The following is a 22,256-nucleotide window of genomic DNA, read 5'->3' on the forward strand; positions in this document are numbered from 1 at the left end:
GGGGGGTTATTGAAGAGCATGATCTACATGTTATTCACTCTGAAAAAAAGATTGGGCAGATACAATTTATTGTCCTGTTTTTAAATAAAAATACACTTGCCTTTTTCCCAACTTGAGCATCCATCTTATATCCCCCTCCTCTTCTTCTAAGCCTCCAAATCCCCTACTACGCCCCCAGGATGGCTTCCACTACGTGCATTAGTATAAGCCCCTGTTCACATCTGTACACTGACACAGGAGGAATGGTAACCCATTGTTAATCTGCGGTTTAAAACAGCCATTAACTGCAGAATAATCCATCTGTATACTGAAGCCGCTGCCAAGAATCAATACCTCAAGTAGATGTTGCTATTACAGCTGAAAACATCTGATTTTTTAACATTATTACCTTTTGCAGAAGATGCTCAGGACCAATCAAGCCTGATGTCACATGGGCGTAATTTCCACTGGGGACAGGGGGGACATGTCCCCTCGACTTTTCAAAATCCTGTTTGTGTCCCCCCCACTTTTCAAATGTGTTTTTTTTTTTTTTTTTCACAACTAAAAGTGGTCATGGAGGAGCGCCTGTGTGTGCGTGGCAGGAGCGCATTTTGTATGAGAGAGAGAGCGTTAGCTCCGAGCTAGCACCAGATGCTAACAACAACCCACGTAACTCTCTCTGTCTCTCTCTGTCTCTCTCTCTCTCATACAAAATGCGCTCCTGCCACGCACACACAGGCGCTCCTCCATGACCACTTTTAGTTGTGAAAAAAAAAAAAAAAAACACATTTGAAANCTGCCTTCGTGGAAAGATAGCTCGCTGTCATCACCATCACCAGCGCCGCCCTATAGAGGGAGAGAGAGAGAGAGAGAGAAAGAGAAAGAGAGAGAGAGCCTCCCTTCCCCACCTAACAACAACCCCAGCCCCGCAGGCTCGAGCACAACGACCCCACCCCCCAACCCCCTCTGAGAGAGGATCCGGAGCGCGCAGAGAGGCACACACGGAGAGTCACGGAGAAAAAGAGAGAAAAGGGACCCGGATCTGTTTCAATCCGGGCCTAATGCTGTAGCGGACAGCGCGGGGAGGAGAGCCGAGAGACAACGCGCTGATTGAGAGAGTGGGTGAGGAGAGACCACGGGATCGCTCACTCGCCTGGAAACATGGGATGTACACTGAGCGCCGAGGAGCGCGCCGCTCTGGACCGGAGCAAGGCCATCGAAAGGAACCTGAAGGATGACGGGGCGGTGGCCGCCAAGGACGTGAAACTGCTACTGCTCGGTAAGAGAAGAGCCTCCTCGCGGGGCCTCCGGTGCTTCTGCGGCGGACCCGCGAGAGGGGGGTTAGTGGCGGGGCTGCATATGGGGCGGGGAGAGGTGCTCTCCGTGGTACTGATTTCTCTGCCGGCTCTCACTGTGCCCTCCGTTTTATTTTACAGGCGGCGGAGAGTCCGGGAAAAGCACCATCGTCAAACAGATGAAGTAAGTGTGTCTTTCTTTGCTCATTTTAACCCCCCTCGGAGTAAAAGGCCCGAGATTTGCGCCTCCCATATCAGTGCTAAGGCAGGTTGAGCCGCCATGTTTGGAGAGGCCGTAGAGCCCCGGTGATTCGAGCCTCCTGCAGATGGACAGAGGCCGGTGAGTCCCGGTGCTGTCCACTGCCGGGGTGCTGAAATCTAATTAACGAGGCTTTCATTTTTTTACCTCGCTACAGGGAGTGTACGACTACTGGGGATATGTGGGTGTTGTTCCTCTGTGTATGTGCGCGTCCATGTGTGCGTGTGCGTGTGAGTGCATTTGTGTGTATGTGTGTGTGTGTGAATTACATTGAGGTCACTACAGCTCCATTAGTGAATACCTCTGCTTTTAATCTTAATGGCTTTAAGTGCCCGATATCGCCGGGAGTACTTTTCCTATTAAGCGGATTTACGCAGAAATATGGCTGCTAAAACCGCCTCCCTGTCTAGGCTAAATCACTCTTTGATGTTTTAAATCACCGTTGTTGTTTTTTTCTAAACCTCTTAGTTAAGTTTCGACATGTTTCAGTGCGGGAAATGGCATGGTCATATTTATTTTTTTGTCTATTGAAGCATCTCCCCCAGTGTTTTCTTCTGCCTCCGTCCTGCTCGCGCATCACGGCCTGCAGTGCACTGACTGCGCCCTCCCTCCCTCCTTCCCTCCCCGCATGCTCTGCTTCCTCCTCTTCCCTTCACTTCATTACCCTCCCTGTGGTCCCTGCCTGGTTTTCCATAACTAACTCCTGGGCCCTAAACACAAGAGACTTCAAATATTGTTTACGAGTAAGGGTGTATTTGCACGTTAGCAGGCAGCAGATGGATGTGTTTGTGCACACGGTGTGTCGTACAGTTTAGCTGCGATATACATCATCATCATCATCATCATCATCATCATCATCATCATGGTGTGTGCAGTATAAAAGGGTTAGAGTTTCAGATTGTGTGATGCAGGCCTAGCTGTGTTGGTTTTATGATTGCACTGAGAGTGAAACTACAACTGATGTAGTTTCACTTCCGTTGCAGTGTGTGAGTGTGTGTGTGTGTGTGTGTGTGTGTGTGTGTGTGTGTGTGTGTGTGTGTGTGTGTGTGGGTGTGTGTGTGTGTGTGTGTGTGTGTGTGTGTGTGTGTGTGTGTGTGTGTGTGCGTGCGCGTGCGCGTGTGTGTGTGTGATAATCATAAAGGCTGCCTGCAATACACATTTTCTAAAAACCATCACTAGGCCAGAAAATGTAATAATTGAGTAAAATAGCATGACAATGTATTAATGAAGTAGATTTGGGTATGGATTATAAAGGTAATATAATAATCATAACAATAAACAACATTAGCACCTTTCATAAAATTCAGAATGTGCTTTACAACAAGGGAACATATATTCAGATTTACATATGAATGGCAAATTAGATGGAGAATAAAACACAATTGCCTATGATAGTAGATAATACAAATAAGATGAAAAGCATGTGAAGTAGAATACATAAAATTAACATAAGATTGGAGATGGATCCACTTAATAATAAGTAAAAACATATATCAGTACCCATATTTGCAGCATACAGTACATAGACACAGTGAAACACTGCAGCAGATCTGAAAGTGTCCATTAAATAACGATAGGAAACTTCATGAGGATGATGAAGAGCTGCTGAAATGTCATGGTGTCTATTTTTACACGTTTTCAGTCACTACGATTGATCGGCCAGGTTTTCATCAGTCGAGCATACTGTAGTCATATAGAGCTGAAACGATTAGTCCATTACATTAAAAATTAATCTGCAACTATTTGATAACCTCCTAATCGTTTAAGTCATTGTTATAAAGCAACATTCACAGAAATGACTGGGCCTTTTCTCATTGCTCTATTATATATAGTATAGTTGAGTATTTCTGAGTTTATGACTGTTGTTTAGACAAAATCAAAGATTTGATGCAGTCATCTTGGCATCTGGGAAATTGCAAAGAGCACTTTTAAATCCTGACATTAATTATTTAAAGACCAAACGATTAATCGATGAATACAGAAAAAAACTGCAGATGAATCAATAATAAATACAATTGCTAGTTGAAGATGTAACATCATGTACATTTAAACTTATGCCTGTGTTGATCACAGGACTTTTGCAAACAATGAATGCAAAGAATATAAAATAAAAATAGGAAACTGACGCGTCTCTCACCTCGACCAAAGCCCCAATTAGTTGATTGATTAATTTGTTTATTGTCATCTGTAAATATTCTCACAACCGAAAAATCCCTTTCGGCCATATTGTTAAGCAGAGATCTTATTTGTGTTGTCTTACATGATGAATAATTAACGATCCTTGTATTTTGGAGTGGTGTTGGGACTCGATGTTGACATGATGTGATGTAATGTGCATTTTTTGCTATTTTCTGATAGACAGGGCAATTCACCCTTACAGGAATATATAATACAAATGAATCATTAGTTTACTGCTCTTTGCTGTGTGAAACTGTTCCTCTCTTTCTCAAGGTTAGTGTTATATTTCATTTAACTGTTCATTTATATGATGATGGAGGATGCCACTGCTGTAAACATGTATTCATAACGAGCACCAATGGAGGTAAAAAAATAATCCTCCCTCATTTACTTAAGCATCAAAGGAGGTGAAGAGAAGCGGAATTTCAAACGTGTCAGGAAGAAAAGACTGACATATTTTATAGATTCAATGCCCAAGAGGTCGGGGTGAGGAAGATGTAATGTGGAGCAGATTATAAGAGGAGTGAAACTTGCTGGATGTAACAGTGAGGTTCTGCATGGTGTGATTGATTAGTGCTCTGACTGATTCCACTCCATTGCACATCATAAATTATGAATGGCTTAAATATCACATTACTGTCCAATTACTGATCACACAGACTGAGAACATGATCAATTCCAGCTCATTATACGCCGACACACTAAAGATTATAGGTAAAGATGATAGGAAGAAAGCATGGGACTTAAAGATACATGTGTTATGTTTTCATGTGAAGAATCACCTCTGACACGCACACAAAGAAAAAGCATGTTATTTGTGAAAAATCTATTTATGCCTGCGGGAACATATGGACATGTTTGACTTATTCCCTTTAGTGCCCGCTTGTGTCTTTGTGTTCATATCTGTGTGCGCCTGCAGGATTATCCATGAAGATGGCTTTTCTGGGGATGATGTGAAGCAGTATAAGCCTGTGGTCTACAGCAACACCATCCAGAGCTTGGCCGCCATCCTCCGAGCCATGGACTCACTGGGCATCGAGTTTGGAGACAAGGATAGAAAAGTTAGTCTCATATTTACCTACAAATGTAGGATTTCTTACCGACAAACTGAAGAGAAACGGAGATTGTATTTGTAGGTAGGGGTTGAAATGTGTTCTTGTCGAATAGGGCTGCACAGCATATCATTTATTTATCATCATCATCACAATGTCAACCTGTGCAGTAAACACATCGTTAAAGATAATGCATCTCTAGGAAACTGCTCTTTAAGATGTAAGTACTTTGCTTTTATTGGTGCATTTCGACCTAAGTGAAATATTCAATTGTTCAATAAAAGGAAAAAAAACGTTACTTTTCTTCCATAAGCGATTCTTGTATTTGAGTGGTATACCTAGCATGCACTACTTTAATATATATGTTTTGAATCTAAAGTAACACTGTATTCAACATCTTTATATATTTTCTCGTGTTTCTCAGCCCTATTGCCAAAGGGAAGTTTATTTTTATTTCTACATAAATCTGATGTCCACCTTCATGTCTGTTCTTGGCTATTGAAATATTCTGTTCTGCACATCGTGTGTATTGTATGCTTTATCACAAGTTGGAACATTTCGGATGGATGATTGCTTCCAAACAGCCTTTCATTTTTTTTTAGGTACTTTAAACCTTTTGTATTAATAATCCGAAATATTCTTATTTAAATATATTCCCAATGAGGTTACACAATTGTTGATAAACCTAAAGTCCACAGGTCAAAACCCACGCATTAGCAAAATTACGTTACGTACGGAGAAATCACCACAAGGTGGCGCTCATTTAACAGACTCGTTCTTCTCTGCTAGCATTGCGAGTAAACAGTTACAATGAATGAACAAACGAGGAAAACACTATGACTATAGAAGATACTTGAATCAAAAAGCATTTTAAAATACAAAAAGGCTAAAAGACCGCCTTGCCAATTAGCCTACTGCTTATCGCCATAGGTGTCGCCAAAGAGAACAACGATTGTAATTTAAGATTCAATTGACTATAAACGACTCATCTCCTACTCAATCTTTGAGTTATTTTATGAATGTTGTTAAAGTTCAAAGTGATCCTGTGATTAATAAAATCAAACCCACAGATATAATGTTGTTCCTCTTTCCCTGATCTAATGTAATGTGTTTGTGCAGGCGGATGCTAAGCTGATCTGTGATGTGGTCACTCGTATGGAGGACACAGAGCCGTACTCTGCGGAGCTTCTCAGTGCGATGCAGCATGTTTGGGCCGACGCCGGCCTGCAGGAGTGCTTCAGCCGCGCCCGGGAGTACCAACTCAACGACTCTGCTCAATAGTGAGTGAAGCTGAAGGACTACAAGAACCCACATTTGAAAAAAAACTCCACACCACCAGTCGTCTAATCCACATTGTACCTGATCTTTGTCCCTCTCGCTCTCAGCTACCTGGACAGTCTAGACCGGATCGGGGCGCCGGACTATCAGCCCACAGAGCAGGACATCCTGAGAACCCGAGTGAAGACCACTGGCATCGTCGAAACCCACTTCACCTTCAAAAACCTCCATTTCAGGTAGCCTGCGTGAAGAATCGCGCCCACTGGGTCTTTGTTGTTCTGCATGATTCGGTTCAGGGATTACAGCTCTGAGGTCTGAATTGAATTCTTGCTCTTGTTTCCAGGCTGTTTGACGTGGGGGGTCAGAGGTCAGAGAGGAAGAAGTGGATCCACTGCTTTGAAGACGTGACCGCCATTATCTTCTGCGTTGCTCTGAGTGGATACGACCAGGTGCTCCATGAAGATGAAACAACTGTAAGTGTGACTCATTCAGCGAGTCCCTGTGGAGCACTGTGGGCCTGTAACTGATATTTAAGTGTTCTGGTTTCAGGATTCATAAAATATAGAACTCACTAGGATGTTTTTTTCCTTTGATGCATTGACATCCTAACTTTAGACCTCATTAGCATAACAATTAAAAAGCTAAATGTTATTATTTCCAGCTTTCATTTTCATAAAACTATTTTGTACTCGTCTTCAAAACGATGCTTTTTTAAACAACTTACAAATAGAGAAGGCATTTCCTTACAGCATCAATAATTCAGGAAAGCTTTTCTTGAACATAGCAGTTCTTTCTGCATCTTCTTACTTTCTACAAACCAAAAGAGAATATTGAAGTCTTGCTTTTAAAGGAACTTAATTGTTTAATGTCTACAAAAGACATATGCCTGAACATATATCTTAAATGTTTATTGTTACAGATTGAAAACGCCAATACATTCTCTTAATTCACAGATTTCAGTGTTTCGCTCTGCACCCAAGTCGGTTCAAACATATTTGAAGATCATAAGTTCACATTTGAATATCTGATTAGTCTCCAGGCGCTTTGCAAACTGTACAACACTTTTAGATTTGTCCTGTTTTTGATGTGAATAGAGCAGATGTCCCTGAGAGGGGAAACCCCGTTACAGTAACAATAGACGGATCCTATTTCAGGACCGTTTTTTATAAAACCAAAACATGTTTTTTCTTTTTGTAATATTCAATAAAAAGGGTGCATTTGTAACGATCTAATTGTTTTCCATAGAAATGAACTAGGAAGGACAGGTTTGAGGGTTTCCCTGCAACTTCTACATGGATCTAATGCGTATTTCTTAACTATTGTTCTCATGTCTTATTTGATCATTGTTGAATCCGTGTTGTGCTATTCTTGGACAGGTCTCTCCTGTTAAAAATGTCTTAGATCACAATAGAAAAAACATGGCTAAAAAAAGAAAAAGATTTGGTATTCATCAGTTGTTGTTTACAACGTGATGTAGTTTTATCTGTGCTTTTATTCTCCTCCTCACAACAACCACATATTGATTGTTCCCACAGAACCGCATGCATGAGTCGCTCATGCTCTTTGACTCCATCTGTAACAACAAGTTCTTCATCGACACCTCCATCATCCTCTTCCTCAACAAGAAGGATCTGTTTGGTGATAAGATCAAGAAGTCACCGCTGACGATCTGTTTTCCAGAATACACAGGTGAGCTCCATGGTGATGTCTTTAAACTACTTCAGTCAGTCCAAATCTCAAAGATATTCAGTTTAATTAGATAATTCACAGATACAAGACAGAAATCTTAACATTTGAGTGACTGAAAACAGCAAATTCCTCTATTTTTCCTCAAAAGATGAACTGATTACGACTACTGTTTCACCAATTATTAGTTTAATCCTTGCTAATAGTGGTGAATGTTGTTCCTTCATGCTTTCCCCTCTCTCTGTCTGCAGGTGCTAATACTTACGACGATGCTACCGCATATATTCAGGTTCAGTTTGAGAGTAAGAACCGCTCCCCCAACAAGGAGATCTACTGTCACCTGACCTGTGCCACAGACACAGGAAACATCCAGGTAGTGTTTGATGCCGTCACTGACATCATTATTGCAAACAACCTTAGAGGGTGTGGCTTATACTGAGGCCTGGCCAAGCACAGGGGTTGTCATGGGGAGTATGAGGTGTTAATAATGATAATTTTGATGATACTTAAAACACATAAATATGTAATTCTACACGTCCAAATGGACCCAAAGAGCTGCCGTCCGACACCACACCGGATTATCGCCATGATTTGTTCCCTCCCTCTCATTTTGATTTCAATATACAATCCCAGTTTTGTCTTTTTAAAAAATTGTGTTTTTGAGCTGAGTGTTTCATGTTTCGTTGATGACCGTGTCAACAACCAGGGAGGATCAGAAGGGGGCGGCACCAGGGTTGTATTCAGCTAGAGCCTCGATTTTGCAGAACTCAGAGTGTGCAATGTCATTTTTAAACACAGCGTGGACTAATTGTCCCTTTCTTAATGTAATGTTTTGATGTAGAAGTCTGAAGGCATTGATATCTGTCCTGAATTTAGCCTGTTGTGCTGCGTTTGAAGAGCTGCTGTGTGTTTGAAGGTGGAGATGATGTTGATGAAGTTAGGGAGGTGCTGTACTCGTGGCTGAGGGTCATGGTGGGGAAGGAGGCTATTTTAACTTTCAGACGGGACAAAGCTCCCCTCTCCTTACGACCCACACATGACTGAGTCGCCTGCAGGTCTTTTCCACTCTCTGTTTTCTCTTTTTATTCTTAAACATAATGAAAGAGAGGATTCTTCTCTTCAGAGTGGCGGCCCATTTCCATTGGCCTCCTGTAGCGTGAGGAATCCAGCCAATGATATCTTTAAAAAATAAATTTTAAAATCCTCATATCGGTGCCAACCATCTGAGAAGGACAGTTTAGGAAAATGAAATCACACTATCGCAGATTATTATCATCGAATGATTTATTTATTTTAGCCTCATGCCCTACATGCCTCCTCCTACATCCTGAAATCCCGTGCCACATATTTATTTCCTGACATAAGAAACTGGGGTACACACCACCTGTTCGGAGGGTAGAAAGCAGCCTTCCAATGACATCTTGTTCTCCGTGTGGTGCTTTACCCCTCGATGTGAATCTGTGTAGAAGTAGAAGACTGCACGAGAACAATATCATTTGAGGAAGGGGGGGGGGCTCCGAGTTTTTCCCAAAGCTCGTCTCCCCTGATCAGTAAGCAGGGAACAACCACCACCACCACCCCCACCACCCCCCACCCTGTCTGTCACATTTCTCTTTACACAGAGAAAAGTACAGCTCTCCATTTTTACCTGTGCACCCAGAAGTTTATCTCCCCACCCCCGTATACTCTTTATCTATCACATATCAGTCCCCATATCCTATCTCCATTTTCACCTTAAAAGCACCGTACTGTATATATATTATGATTATACCAGATTTTTTTTTTACTGTGAATGTTTTTGTGCTGCACCCCCCATCCTATTTGGTAGTTTATTGGTTGCTCTCATGTGGAATGTTTGTGCTGAGCCAATCGAATGTTGTGTTTACATTAAAGCCACACTTTTCCTAACGACTCCTGCTGCTTGTGTTCGAGTCTCATTACACTGACGGCGGAAACGAAGTGGAGAAGAACTCTGAAAGTAGCATTATTATTTCAGTGTAATGTAAAAGTTATAAGCCACGCCTTCAAAAATCTTACTTAAAACTACAGGATAGGATCAAAATATAGTAGCGAAAGTAAAAATAATCCTTCTTCACGAAAGGCCCATTTCATGATGATATAACTGGATGGTCATGGTTATGCTCACATCACTTTTGGTAATAACTTGTTGTAAAATTCATCTTTTACTTTGTTTTTTTTATAGTTGTATCTGTTTTTTATGGCAAATTAATTGCACTTTTATGTGTGGTGCTTTGGGGAGGTAGACAAAGGAAAACTGAAAGAAATAGACATTAAATAAAATAATACTCAGGCATATTTATCGCTCTAAATCTTAAGCTTTAGCAATACCATAAAGGAGTCAGTGGTCTTTAGCTGCACGTTTAACTGAACAGATCCTTCATCTGGCCCTCAAAATGAGCAGATTTTAAAACACAGGTTGTGAACATTTGAAAAGATTGACAATCCAAAATATTTTCTTCTGTATTGTCTTTATTATGATGAACTAAGAATATCTATATTAAATGTCAGTTTAAAATCCAGAAACATTATTGTGCACTGTCATAAATAAATGTTTTTTAATGCTTATTAATTGTCTGCCTCAGTGTCTTCAGCTTTAAAATGTTGCTTTACTTCTTTACATTTTGGAGTGTTTTGCTTTCCTGGTTTTTCCTCAATGTTTTGTAAGCTTTGGGCGGGTAACATTATTTTTATGCATGACACAATGATGATAAAAAAATCAATCACTCCTTGTACTCAAGTCAATTTACTTTCCACCACTGAAGAGGGTTGCTGAAAAACTGCACTGTTCACAGAAACATTTAAACACACACTGACCTGATTTAATCTGAGCAAGGAAACAAGGTTAAACCGTGAAATTAGGCTGAACATTATGAGAACAGTCCACTTTTAATGCTTCACTGCCCCGTGAACACAGCTTTGTGTGTTGAGTGTCAGTAATATGTAAAGGCTTGGGAACAGGACTTCCATGGCCACAGGGCAGCGCTGCGTGAAATGTGGCTGATGCCGAGGATCAGAGCCGCTCTCGATTTATTAGGTTAAAAGTGTTCCATCATCACAGCCGAGGAGCTATTCATATATTGAACGAGTGGATCAACGTTGTGACCTGCTTCTGTCACTTTAACAGGCCTGACGTTCATTACTGCTCTGTTCCACTGACAGAGCCTCGTCCCAGAGCGCCTCTATTCTCAGCCGGCTACAGGTCGGGACGGTGGAAGTCCCCGTGTGACACATTTACACCTTTTAATTACACTTTGAGGAGAAGATTCACATATATTACACATCTTTTATGTGGAATACTCCACCAACTCTGCCATGTTAAGGGATACTACCGGTGAACAGGGTAAAACAATGATCATTTTCAAACATTTCCAGAAACAGCAATCTCATATAACACGTTCAATGAGGCCAGTTACACGTCTTGTTCTTTTAGTTGAAATATTTAAGTGTATTTACAAGGGAAACTTTATATTTCTGTCAACAGTCATACAAAAAAAATTGCAATGTTTTTAAGAATAAAATGAAAATGAACAATCCATTTACATCAGAATATGAATATGATTGAAACTAGAAGCTTTTATGTTTAAATCTGCAAAAGAGGCATTATGCTTTTAGTGAATTATATACAAATCTACAAGCTTAATTAGTCAACATGAAATAATCAACTTAATGGTTACTTTGTACGTAGAAAGAAAACATGTTAGGAAATAAAGCAAAACAAAACCGGTGCATGAAAAAAAACTATGTTTGTCTTTAGTGTCTCGCCTTAACCACAAAACATACATCTACAATCTGGGCAGTAACTCTGGTCCAGACTGACAATGAGCCGGCCTGCAGGAGAAGACGGAGCCTGAAAACCTGCCTGAAATGTCCAGGATGATAATCTTTCATTCAGACAAAAATGTAATCCTTGTCTTTTTGCCAACATCACAAGGTTGGTGTTTTGGATGATCCCTGCTAACCAGCTGGTGGATGAGTTACAGCCGCAGCCTCTTGATGTCTTCACTTCTGAAGTCGATACGCAGCGCGAGAACCTGACGCACCTCCGCCGGGGTCAGCCGCCACGTCAGGGGGCCCGAGTTCGGCCCCCAGTAATCCAGGATCTCAGTTACCTGCAACACAAATAAACACATATGAGTAAACCAGGAAACAGTGTTCACACCTTTACTTAAGGTTCTGAGAAAACTATATTTTTAGCTAAATGTATTTTAAACATATTGAAATGATTCATAAGACAGAACTCCTGTGAGTGATATAACTGTCATAAATTATTTTACCAAGTTATTATTATTAATGCAATAATGTGTGGTTACCAGTTCCCTGTATTCATTTATTAAGGAGCAGTTTTTCTAGCAAAGGATATGGGCCTGATTTAAAAGAGCCAAATAATACATTTTGAAAAACTCATTATAAAAAGGCTTCATATTTTATAAAACCATGATTTGTTCTGTATATTAAATCCCCATGCGTAAAGCAACTAGCAAATACATCTGTCAGATAAATGTGGTTGAATAAACCTTTCCACAGTAGTAGCAAGCATTAAGGAGCATACAATGGAAATACTCAAAACAAGAAACTCTAATATCTATTTTACTTGATTATATGTACGAGGGCACATTCCACTATGGGGTGTAAATGGACATAAACATTACATCATCCATTATATTGATGCGTATATTGACGTGTACTGTGTGTGAGATGATCTAAATTACCCGCTCCAGGTTTAGGATGGTGGCCATTTGTGTGAGGCGAGCGAACTTATCCCTGATGGTCCAGGTGGTGACGGTGGTGAGGTACGCCACGAGAGACCGAAGCTCTTTGTCGAACTGCAGCCCTCCGAGCTACAACAGAAGAACCAGAAACAGTGGATGGACTTTATGTTTGAACAACGTGTACACATTTATTTAGAGCTCCCCTGTAAAACACTCTGCTCTAAATAGGAAGATGTTTTCGTAACAAAAGGAGGCGCCCTCTGCTGCAGGCCTCTCTGCACTCATTAATAAATCATAGCTTGAGGCTTTTCGTCACATGTGGCAGGGATGTGCTGCAATATGCTGCAGAGGAGGCTCGCCGCCACCTTGTGGCCGAGCCCGGCTCCTCACCCTGCTGAACGAGCATTTGAGGACGGTCTTCTCCATTTCTATAGATATCAAGCTGGTCATCAGGCTGGTCAGAGTGTCGTAGATCACAGCAGACATGGCCGTCTGGAGAGGAGAGAGAGGATAAAGAAACAGTTCACCCCAAAAATCAACAAATACAAACCTATCCTCTTATATCCCTATAGTTCTATTTATGAATCTACATTGTGTTGGTGTAGCTGCAGATGACTTGAGATATCAGTCTTATATAGATGTCTGCCTCGTCTCGAATATATTTGACCTGCATTCCACTCAGCCTGTTGTGCTAAAAGTGCCTAAAAGAAAACACCTTTGAAAAAGCTATTTCTCTTTTCAGTCATCATGACCCGATTAACACAGATAATACACTCAACTTCCTGCAAGATGCAAACATTAATGCCTTAAATGTTAAGTAAGCTGGCTTCCTTTTGTGCGGTTATACAATATAATATAAAGAGGATAGTTTCTACATAAAACTGCTCAGATCAAGGACTGTGGATCATCTTCAAAAACGGTATATTATTTCTGGTGAGAGACTCTGCTGTTGAGTTTTTAAAATGTTTTTTTTCTGTGCTTTGAGAACCAAAAGTTGAATGCCATGTAGTTCTGTTATACTCAGAGAGAAGGCAGACATCTCAAAACTCACACTAGATTGATGAATAGCCCTGCAGGTAAGAGCTTAAATGTGTTATTTTCATGTTGGCCTGAACTGGCCCTTTAAAAACATAAGCAAGGAGACATATATATTTCATGGCTGAAATGCTTCTCAGACAAGGTACCTTGAACTCAGCCATGAGCTGCTCCAGGTTGACGATGAGCTGCTGCACCCAGGGATCATTAGCTTCATAATCATTAAACTCCTCCTGTGAAGACACCAGCTGTTACTGCAACATGCTTTATGACCTCTGGTTTATTCCAGTTCTCTGCTCTGAGACGGTTACCTCCTCGATGTTGTGAGAGATGGACAGGAAGCTGCTGATCCACGGCTTCACCTGAGACTTTATGGCTGTTGTGTTCAACTCGGTCAGGCCCTCCTGTGAAAGAAGGATCTCATCAGAGTCTGAAGCTTTTAGCACAAAGAGACTTTATAGAACTACTAGTTTAGTACAAGCGGGCAGTGATAGCTTTGAATTTCAAATATCCTCAGAAAGGTGAGTAATCCTAAACTGAGACACTCAGAAAAAGGACACCAGTTGTTTTTTTAGTAGCCATCTATTAAAGCTAAAAACACAAAACATGAAATACATTTGAATCAAGTAATACAATTAATAAACAAATACAAATGTAAAGATTTGGATTATTAGATCTAGAAAAACTTAGAAATGATTAGAGAATACTTTTAGTTTATGATAATAACACTTCAGTAGAAGACTTCAAGAGGACATATCAGGTTCATATTTTTACTTCTCGCCTCTACTGGGACATGTCTCCAGGCTTCAATGTTCAAAAAGCTCTATTTTTCTCATACTGTGCTGCAGCACCTCGTTTCACCCTCTGTCTGAAATCAGAGCCCAGTCTGCTCTGATTGGTTAGCTGGATGGCTCTGTTGTGATTTTTCAACTCGTATAGATGTCCCGCCACTTAGGCTATCATGTCAACTTTGTTGGAGCTCTAGCCAGTAGAAGCGCTTACACAGTGATGTCATTATGTTGTATGTATAATGGAGGGGTTTCAAGCAGGGAGTGGGTCTGGGGGATGGGAGAGAAACTTTAGCATTTTCATGCACAAAAACATATAAAACACATCAGGAAAGGGAACAGCCAAAAAGCAAAAGAGGGCCTCTTTAAGATCAATGTCTGCAGACATAGTTTTCCTAGCTGTGGACACTAGCCTGTCAAACTCATCATTTAGAAACACACTGATGTAGTAAGTGTTCCCTTCAATGTATATAAATAAATACACAACAAGTAGCTGACAGAAATGATGTGTGTGTGTGTGTGTGTGTGTGTGTGTGTGTGTGTGTGTGTGTGTGTGTGTGTGTGTGTGTGTGTGTGTGTGTGTGTGTGTGTGTGTGTGTGTGTGTGTGTGTGTGTGTGTGTGTGTGTGTGTGTGTGTGTGTGTGTGTGTGTGTGTGTGTGTGTGTGTCCAACCTGTAAGAGATCCTTGAATTTGGCGGATGTGTTGACGAGGTCGGACAAACAGCTTTCAATCTTAGCTTGGTCCCCGGAGCCGGGAACCTGATTGAACAACTTGGAGCAGTCGTTCTGCGAGGCAAAGAGAAAACAAGTACATCTCAGAGGAATGAGTCAGCTATAGAGGACAGGGGGAAGAATCAGAGATGCATGGTGTTTGTGGGAAACTTACCTCAAGGTTTCTCTTTAAAGTGGTGATGTTGTCACTACAGACCTCTACGTTATTCAGAGTCACCTGACGGAGAAAAAGAGACAGAAAAGGATCAAGGCTAGTCCGTCATCCTTTCTCTTCAAAATAAATAGGTCCAACTGTTATGGAGTGTTTCTTGATTCCATTTCATCTTTTGACAAACGGTTTAAAAGGTTTTTGAAGTAGATGCCTCCTTCGGCTAAGAGCCATTTTAAATATTAAAACACTACTCACCACACTTACATTAGGAGCTTATTCATGCATGTATTCCTCAGCTAAATTACTGCAGAGACAATTTAAGGGGCTGTCGCTCTGAGCAGAACAAAGGGCAACCTCATCCAAACTCTACTCACACATTTAAAATACTGTCTATTTACCATTGAAATGATACTGCTGCTGAGAAAAAAGGCATACTTGCCATTAAATTAATCATGTAGGAAATGTTTGCTTGACATCATAATTCTCCACCTGCCCCCAGCTTAACTCCCCCTTAGCTCTTTCTCTCTCTTTTGATGTCTCATCAAATTTGAACATACTAAGTGATCATCTCATAGTGAATCCAAAAGCATCTATCATTTACATCTGTGTGTTGACTGAAATTCATCACAACCTAAAGAACAAATCTCCAATAACACAGCCAGCAGCACCTGTCACAACCTAAAGAAGCTAACATGTGTTTGGCCTGAGAAGACATGCTAACCAGGGGCTAACGAAGTACTACTTTATTAAAGTAGAAGTACAAATACCACAGTGTAGTACTGTACACAAGTATAAGCAGTGGTGTAGTGGGCATTGAACGCAGGGGTATGCTGTACCCCCACTTATTTGAAGCATGATTTTTTTTTTTTTAATAGTCTAATAAATATAAAATCATTGCCAGTGTTATCAGTTGCAAGTGTGTATTTGTTGTAATAATGACGAAAACATAATAGGCAGATTTCACAGTAATTATAATAAAAATGTAGCTCAAGCAATTATGCAACTTGATTTGAGGCTTGTGTGTGTGTGTGTGTGTGTGTGTGTGTGTGTGTGTGTGTGTGTGTGTGTGTGTGTGTGTGTGTGTGTGTGTGTGTGTGTGTGTGTGTGTGTGTGTTTTATTATTTGTCCCACGTCCCACAAATTGAGACTATGTCCCACATTTGAGTGACAGTCGCGCAGAAAGGCCGGATCGGTTCGCTGACGGCTAAACGGCATCATGTAAGTTGCGCTGACAGGCGACACAGAGGTCCACACACAGTGTCTCCCGTCCACGTCCACCCAGTAAAAAAGATCCCCACTACACCGCTGAGTATAAGCACCAAAATAGTTTGACAGTGCCAAGAATGAAAAAAGGTACTCATCATGCACAACAGCCCCTTTCAGGATAATATATGTCATTGTATTAATTACTGTTTCATTCATGTTTTAATCTCTTTGATGTAGCAGCTGCTAAAGAAGGAGCTTTTTTTGTTACCATTACTGCAGGATAGCCTGTGAGTTACTCCGATAAGGTTTTATCTTTACCTATAATTATACATGATCGGTTTTTAAAATTTGTTAAAAGCTGTTTAATAAATGTATTCAAAAAATGACCTGCTTCACAATTTGAGTAAATATACTAAGTTACTATCCACCACTGATGGTCATGTTGTGTTTCACAAGAGGGGGGATGAGCTGTTGCTCCAGCAAATGTAACCCAGCGTATATGTTTGTGTTTTCTGTTGGTCTCACCAGAAATGCAGCCTTGGCGTTTTCAGCGCTCTCGATGCCCATGGTGTTGAACTTCCCCTGCTGTAAGCTGCTCTGCATCAGGCTGACCGCACTGCTGACGCCTCGCTGGATGTCCTGAAGCGTCGTGGCCGGGAAGCCCTGCCGCAGCTTGTTATACAAAACCTCCCTGAAACACGGGCAGGAGGAGCACAGACATGTATGAGGCTTGTCAAATAACAACAGAGACAGTGTTAGATAAGTCATCAGTAAGTGAGAGGGAGAGCACCTGAAGTCCGACTCCAGCACGGAGTTGGCGTGGTTGATCATGGCGCAGAGGCAGTCGATGCTGGAGCTGGATAGAGCTCGACTGATGCACTTCTTCACGATGTAGAAACAGTCGTCCACCATGCTGGATGTCAGCTGGCCCTTTTCAAACGAATCCATAGTCACAGCCTGAGGAGTTCAAGTTCATTTAAGTCGCTCTGATTAGAAAGATATCGCATTTACTGAATGAAAAACCCTTGCATTCATTTTTCCTAAATGTCGAACACTTAATTAACTATCATACCATAGAGAACAATTTCATAACATGTTATCATATTCAAATATGTTCCTAAAAAAGGTCATCAAGGTTGAGATTGCTATTTATTAAACCATTTGGATCTGATCAATCTCACATCTACGAGGAAAATATGTTACATATAATTTGCGACCAAAATAAGTTTATCTAAAATAATCAGAAGCATGCAGCAGCAACGTTATCCATTTTTATGTCACACATCATTCTTCCTTGTCAATTTCTGGTGCTTAGCCTACATTACCCAAAATGCAAAGATTCAGGTGTGCTATGGGTACAACAAACATCAATCCTATATCCTTAATGCAAAGTGAAAACACAGATACCGGCTAATATTGTATCATTGTTAAAGAATCAATATAGTTGTCAGAGACTGTATGAGACGAGGTCATTTACCTTGTTCACAGTCTCCCTCATGTAGTACTCTTCCATTGGGATATAGTAGCCAATCAGCTCCTGCATCGTCCGGCTCAGCATGCAGTGTCTCAGCAGCTTCTCCACGTTCTGCTGATGCTCTGGGAGTTCAAAATGTACCAAGAATGATATATTTTAGAGTTTAGATAAATGTCTTTTAAGCTCCACGTTTAAAAAAAGAAACATCTGTGCATGCATTACAACGTGTACCCTGTGTGACGCTCTGAGCATCCCCAACTTCGAAGTCGGCCAGCAAGCGGCGGCGTAAAAAGCGTAGGTAGAGCTCCGCCCTGGCGTTCATCAGAGTTACTTCAGCCAGCACAGGGTCCAGCTCCCTGTCCATGTGAGAGATGTATCAATAAAAAGGGTTAGGGTAGCAACTTTGAAGTCATAGCTCTACAGGCACCGGGTACTTCGCACTGGAAATACATTGAACTACAGCAAAGCTACCATAGAGAAGAATCTAGTTTGGTTAACCAACGCTATTTATAAGAAGCTTTATACTTAAATACAATTATCAATTACGTTATTTCCAAAAGAGCTGCTTGCTGACAGGTATGAATGAATAACATAGTTCAGTTCACAGTTTTAGAAAGTTTGATCGATATCAGTTCTTATGTGTGTTTTGTTTTATCTGACTTGAGAGGATGTTGCTGAACCTACCTGGGTTCGAGCGTCTCTCCCGGCACGCTCTTCATCATGCTGCTCTGGACGACCTGAAACTAAAAGGATGGAAACAAGCTCACAGTGGGTACGGCTCTGCAGGAAAACACTCCCATCACGCCGCTCAGAGGACACGCTCACCTTGTTGTGGTATCCTCTCTGCTGGATGAACTTGTCGACTATTTTCTGAGCTTGTCGGTCACATTCCTGCTGCAGGTGAGTGATGAGTGTGTACAGATGGCCTGGACCGTAATACGTCTCCACTATGGGCTGATGAGTCTCCACCACACGGGCAATACCTGCAAACACACATTCAAACATGAGAGGAGTCCAGCACACACACACACACACACACACACACACACACACACACACACACACACACACACACACACACACACACACACACACACACACACACACACACACACACACACACACCGTGTTTACTCACCCTCCAGCAGCAGCGTCAGAGTGTCTGCAAACACCAGCGATGCTCTCTTCTCCCCCAGTTCTCCTCCTGTGGCCAAGAGCAGGTTCTCTTCAGCTTTAGAGGCAAGCTGTGACAATATGTGTGCGAAACAAAGAGACATAACTTAGCTGTGAATGAACAAAAACACAAACATGGCTTTGCAGGGTATTTCTTCTAAACTGGAAAAAGCCACATTTCCTTTAGCTGATGTATCTTGCCCAAGAACACTTGTTTGTGTTGATGGTTTGAATCATGTACAACTATTTATACATTTGTTGTCATTTTAAATCTTTTGTTATTAAAAAGACAATATTTGCTTTGAAATGATCCGTAAAACTGAAAAATCAATGAAAAAAACCACAGGATCTATATTTCACAATCTCATACGAACAACTAATTAATTAATGACTGTTCCTAACAATCATATAACATCAGATTTACTTACAGTGCTTACTCTTTTTGTTTAGGCAGCAGGACATTATCCACATATACCTACAGGGTTGGGACCTTATACTGATTTAAGTATTTAGCTGATACTCTTTAACATAATATAATAGAGGTTAAATCAGGATCAGGAATGTATTACAAGCAAACAATTAGGAGTACATAGGATTTACCAAAGTATTTGATAGGAAGTAACAACTGACCTGACTGCAGAGATATTGGCCAAAGCGGGCGAGGCCCTGCTGGTGGAGGCCCAACAGAGGGAAGATCTTGAAGAACCTTTCCACCTGTGCGAGGTCGACTGCTGCGACAGCTTCATCCAGCTTCTCGGCAACGATGACCTTCAGCTTCTGCTCGGCCTCCTGCAGCATTACGAGACTGGCATCCACAGCACTGCCTGCAGAGACAAGATCACAGTGTTGGAGAAATGTTTTTATGAATAACTACAATACTATAGATCTGAAAAATTCTGTGTCAAAAATGATTTGAGACATAAAAAGGTTACGTTACTTCTCCACTACAGTGTAATGTATACTATAAAAGAGAAATTGAGGCTTCTTACTTTCGTCTCCCTGCCGACTCAGCTCTATAACTGACTGGTCCAGAGAGAGGTATCTGTGGATGTGGGCAGCAGCCTGCTCAAAATCTTCATTACGGAGCGCTGTCTGCACGCCATCTGTGCAGAACTTCAGATCCAGGATATCATCGGCACGCTGGATGACGTTATACAGCCGTGTCTACAAAAATAAAAGAAGATACAATAATAAATCAGTTTGTGATCTGACTATCAGCAACAGTTAAACATTTTGTGAGGGTATTTTTGATATTGTGTCTACATCCATGTTATCAACAATAGTATGGACCCATAAAACCCCAACTATGCCCATTTCTGTGACTTGAGAGGTTTATGGGTTTATGTGGATTGACCACATTATATTTCTGTCAGTGTGGAAATGATACTGCATGTTAGGATGTGAAAAGTGTGGGTCTTTACCTTTGCCAGGTCTAGCTGTCTGACTTTGCTGCTGACGTTTTCAGCCAGGCTGCAGGTGAATGTGATCATGCCTGACAGCTGACTGGCGTCTCCTTCAATCAGCTGTAGGTTGGGCCTGTGGAGAACAGAGACAACATTTAGCACAACATGAAAGATTCTTGCTTAAAGAACATAGAATCTGGTGGTTGTAACTCAATGTTAATCATCAGTTAATCTTTATAAACTTTACCCCATCCTCTGCAGGGCCAGCATCTTTGTGTGAATACTCCCCTCCTGCCCTACTAGTCTGTCCAGCTCAGACTCCACTTCTTTCTGTATCAGAGAAAACACAACATGTCATTCAAGATTCCACTTCTTTCTGTATCAGAGGAGGAAACACAACATGTCATTCAAGATTCTACTTCTTTCTGTATCAGAGAAAACACAACATGTCATTCAAGATTCAAGGAGTTTTATTATCATGTACACAGTGGCTACAGTGTAGTTATGGCAATGAAAATCTTAGGTCCCGAGCTCCTCCATCAGTGCAACATATTACATAAAGGACATAAGACAACAAAATAACATAATGAGCAGTGTGCTGTACTGCATTTGTTTAGAAACAATTGCCAATGCCTTTGTTACGTATTATTATATATTATTACAATACCCAGTATTTTAATTTTACTGTAGCCCTATGGTATTTCAATATACATGTATCATTTTTCTTATTCCTGCAAATTGCACCATTATTTCAGCTGCCTTTTTTTCTTTTTATATTAAGTAAAAGCATGTTGCATTGTTGGAAGAGCCTGGTATGTCATGGCCAAAACTATGTTGTTGATATTATATGAAAAGCCTTTGTGCATTTTAATTTGATTTAGTGTAATGTTGGGATCCTTGTAAATAATATAACAAAGACAGATTTAAAGGGATTTTCCCACTGTTAACTCAGACCAGTCAGCTTAGAAAAGATTAAACTATAGTCCTAGCTGCTCAAGTCATTAGCTTAATTGTTTAATGTTTATTTATCCATAATTTAACAACGTGGAGGTTTTGTTTTGAGCCAGCAGCTCCCACCGGAAGTTAACGTGGAGGAAGCCAGTGACAGTACACGTTAAACTAACAACCTTTTAAAAGTGATTTATATACGGACCTCCTCCGTGCAGAGCTGCCGGTAAACTCTCTCCAGGTCCTCCAGCTCGGTCAGCGCTGAGATGGTCTCCATACTGACCGAGGAGAGAGAGCCAGAGTCGGATCTTCTCGCTGCCAAGACTCCGCTGTCAGCCATCTTCCGCCACAAATACAGGACAGGACCTAACGTCACTATGTTAAGGTACTCCCTGGAACAAGCCTGTCAGGCAGAGTCTTCGCTGTGTAATGTCGGATACCGAGGAGTAACGCTGAATGCTCCATTTTGAAATTAGATTAAGCATCACTGTAAAATGTTGCGTTACCTTCTCTAACTTGAGCACTCATTTTTACCATGTGTTAACGGTGGAGCGTGTGGAGGCAGAACAGAAGCACTACCTGAGAAGTCAAATTCTGGGTTGAAATATTATCCTACTACGCATGCGCTGTACGTTACTGTTCTTAAAGATTATCATTCATAGGCTGTAAGAAGTGGGTTTGTTTTAAAGTGTGAATTCCATCCAATACACTGGGGTTTCATTTTGTACTGGCCGCATAAAAAATAATTATGTATCTGAAACTTGTATTACCAGGAAGAATTCCAAAGTCACTCAGGAGAAAGATAACAAGCGATATAATTTGTAAGGCACTTTCAACCTCCAACTTCAAAAGAAAATCTGCTCTAAACAAAATACTCTAAATTATTAGA

At 41.1% G+C, this 22,256-nt stretch overlaps 2 protein-coding genes across 2 annotated transcripts; one reads left to right on the plus strand and one right to left on the minus strand.

Moving 5' to 3' along the window:
• The first annotated feature begins 854 nt into the window (after positions 1-854).
• Positions 855-10,313, plus strand: gnao1b (guanine nucleotide binding protein (G protein), alpha activating activity polypeptide O, b). Its single transcript, XM_010794835.1, has 8 exons — positions 855-1,258; positions 1,416-1,458; positions 4,631-4,772; positions 5,883-6,043; positions 6,149-6,277; positions 6,385-6,514; positions 7,577-7,730; positions 7,979-10,313. Exons 1-8 carry the CDS (start codon positions 1,141-1,143, stop codon positions 8,164-8,166), a joined length of 1,065 nt encoding a protein of 354 aa, XP_010793137.1. The 5' UTR covers positions 855-1,140; the 3' UTR covers positions 8,167-10,313.
• cog4 (component of oligomeric golgi complex 4) lies at positions 9,919-21,910 on the minus strand. The gene is made up of 19 exons (XM_010794834.1): positions 21,573-21,910; positions 20,667-20,749; positions 20,438-20,552; positions 20,006-20,180; positions 19,647-19,840; positions 18,982-19,087; positions 18,669-18,826; positions 18,528-18,586; positions 18,075-18,199; positions 17,847-17,965; positions 17,160-17,326; positions 16,895-17,060; positions 15,167-15,229; positions 14,953-15,066; positions 13,804-13,896; positions 13,642-13,725; positions 12,848-12,949; positions 12,458-12,586; positions 9,919-11,857 (listed from the first exon to the last, which is right to left on the minus strand). Exons 1-19 carry the CDS (start codon positions 21,705-21,707, stop codon positions 11,723-11,725), a joined length of 2,322 nt encoding a protein of 773 aa, XP_010793136.1. The 5' UTR covers positions 21,708-21,910; the 3' UTR covers positions 9,919-11,722.
• Between the last annotated feature and the right edge of the window lie 346 nt (positions 21,911-22,256).

Source organism: Notothenia coriiceps, unplaced genomic scaffold (assembly GCF_000735185.1).
Source record: "Notothenia coriiceps isolate Sejong01 unplaced genomic scaffold, NC01 NC01_scaffold00037246, whole genome shotgun sequence".
Taxonomy (NCBI): Eukaryota; Metazoa; Chordata; class Actinopteri; order Perciformes; family Nototheniidae; genus Notothenia; species Notothenia coriiceps.

Coding starts and splice junctions, on each gene's coding strand:
- gnao1b (XM_010794835.1), top strand. CDS start 1,141: ATGGGATGTACACTGAGCGCCGAGGAGCGCGCCGCTCTGGACCGGAGC. Junction 1,459..4,630: donor ACCATCGTCAAACAGATGAA/GTAAGTGTGTCT, acceptor GTGCGCCTGCAG/GATTATCCATGAAGATGGCT. Junction 4,773..5,882: donor TTGGAGACAAGGATAGAAAA/GTTAGTCTCATA, acceptor GTGTTTGTGCAG/GCGGATGCTAAGCTGATCTG.
- cog4 (XM_010794834.1), bottom strand. CDS start 21,707: ATGGCTGACAGCGGAGTCTTGGCAGCGAGAAGATCCGACTCTGGCTCT. Junction 18,827..18,981: donor TCTGACGCTGCTGCTGGAGG/GTGAGTAAACAC, acceptor GTGTGTTTGCAG/GTATTGCCCGTGTGGTGGAG. Junction 11,858..12,457: donor CCATCCTAAACCTGGAGCGG/GTAATTTAGATC, acceptor TTTGTGTTGCAG/GTAACTGAGATCCTGGATTA.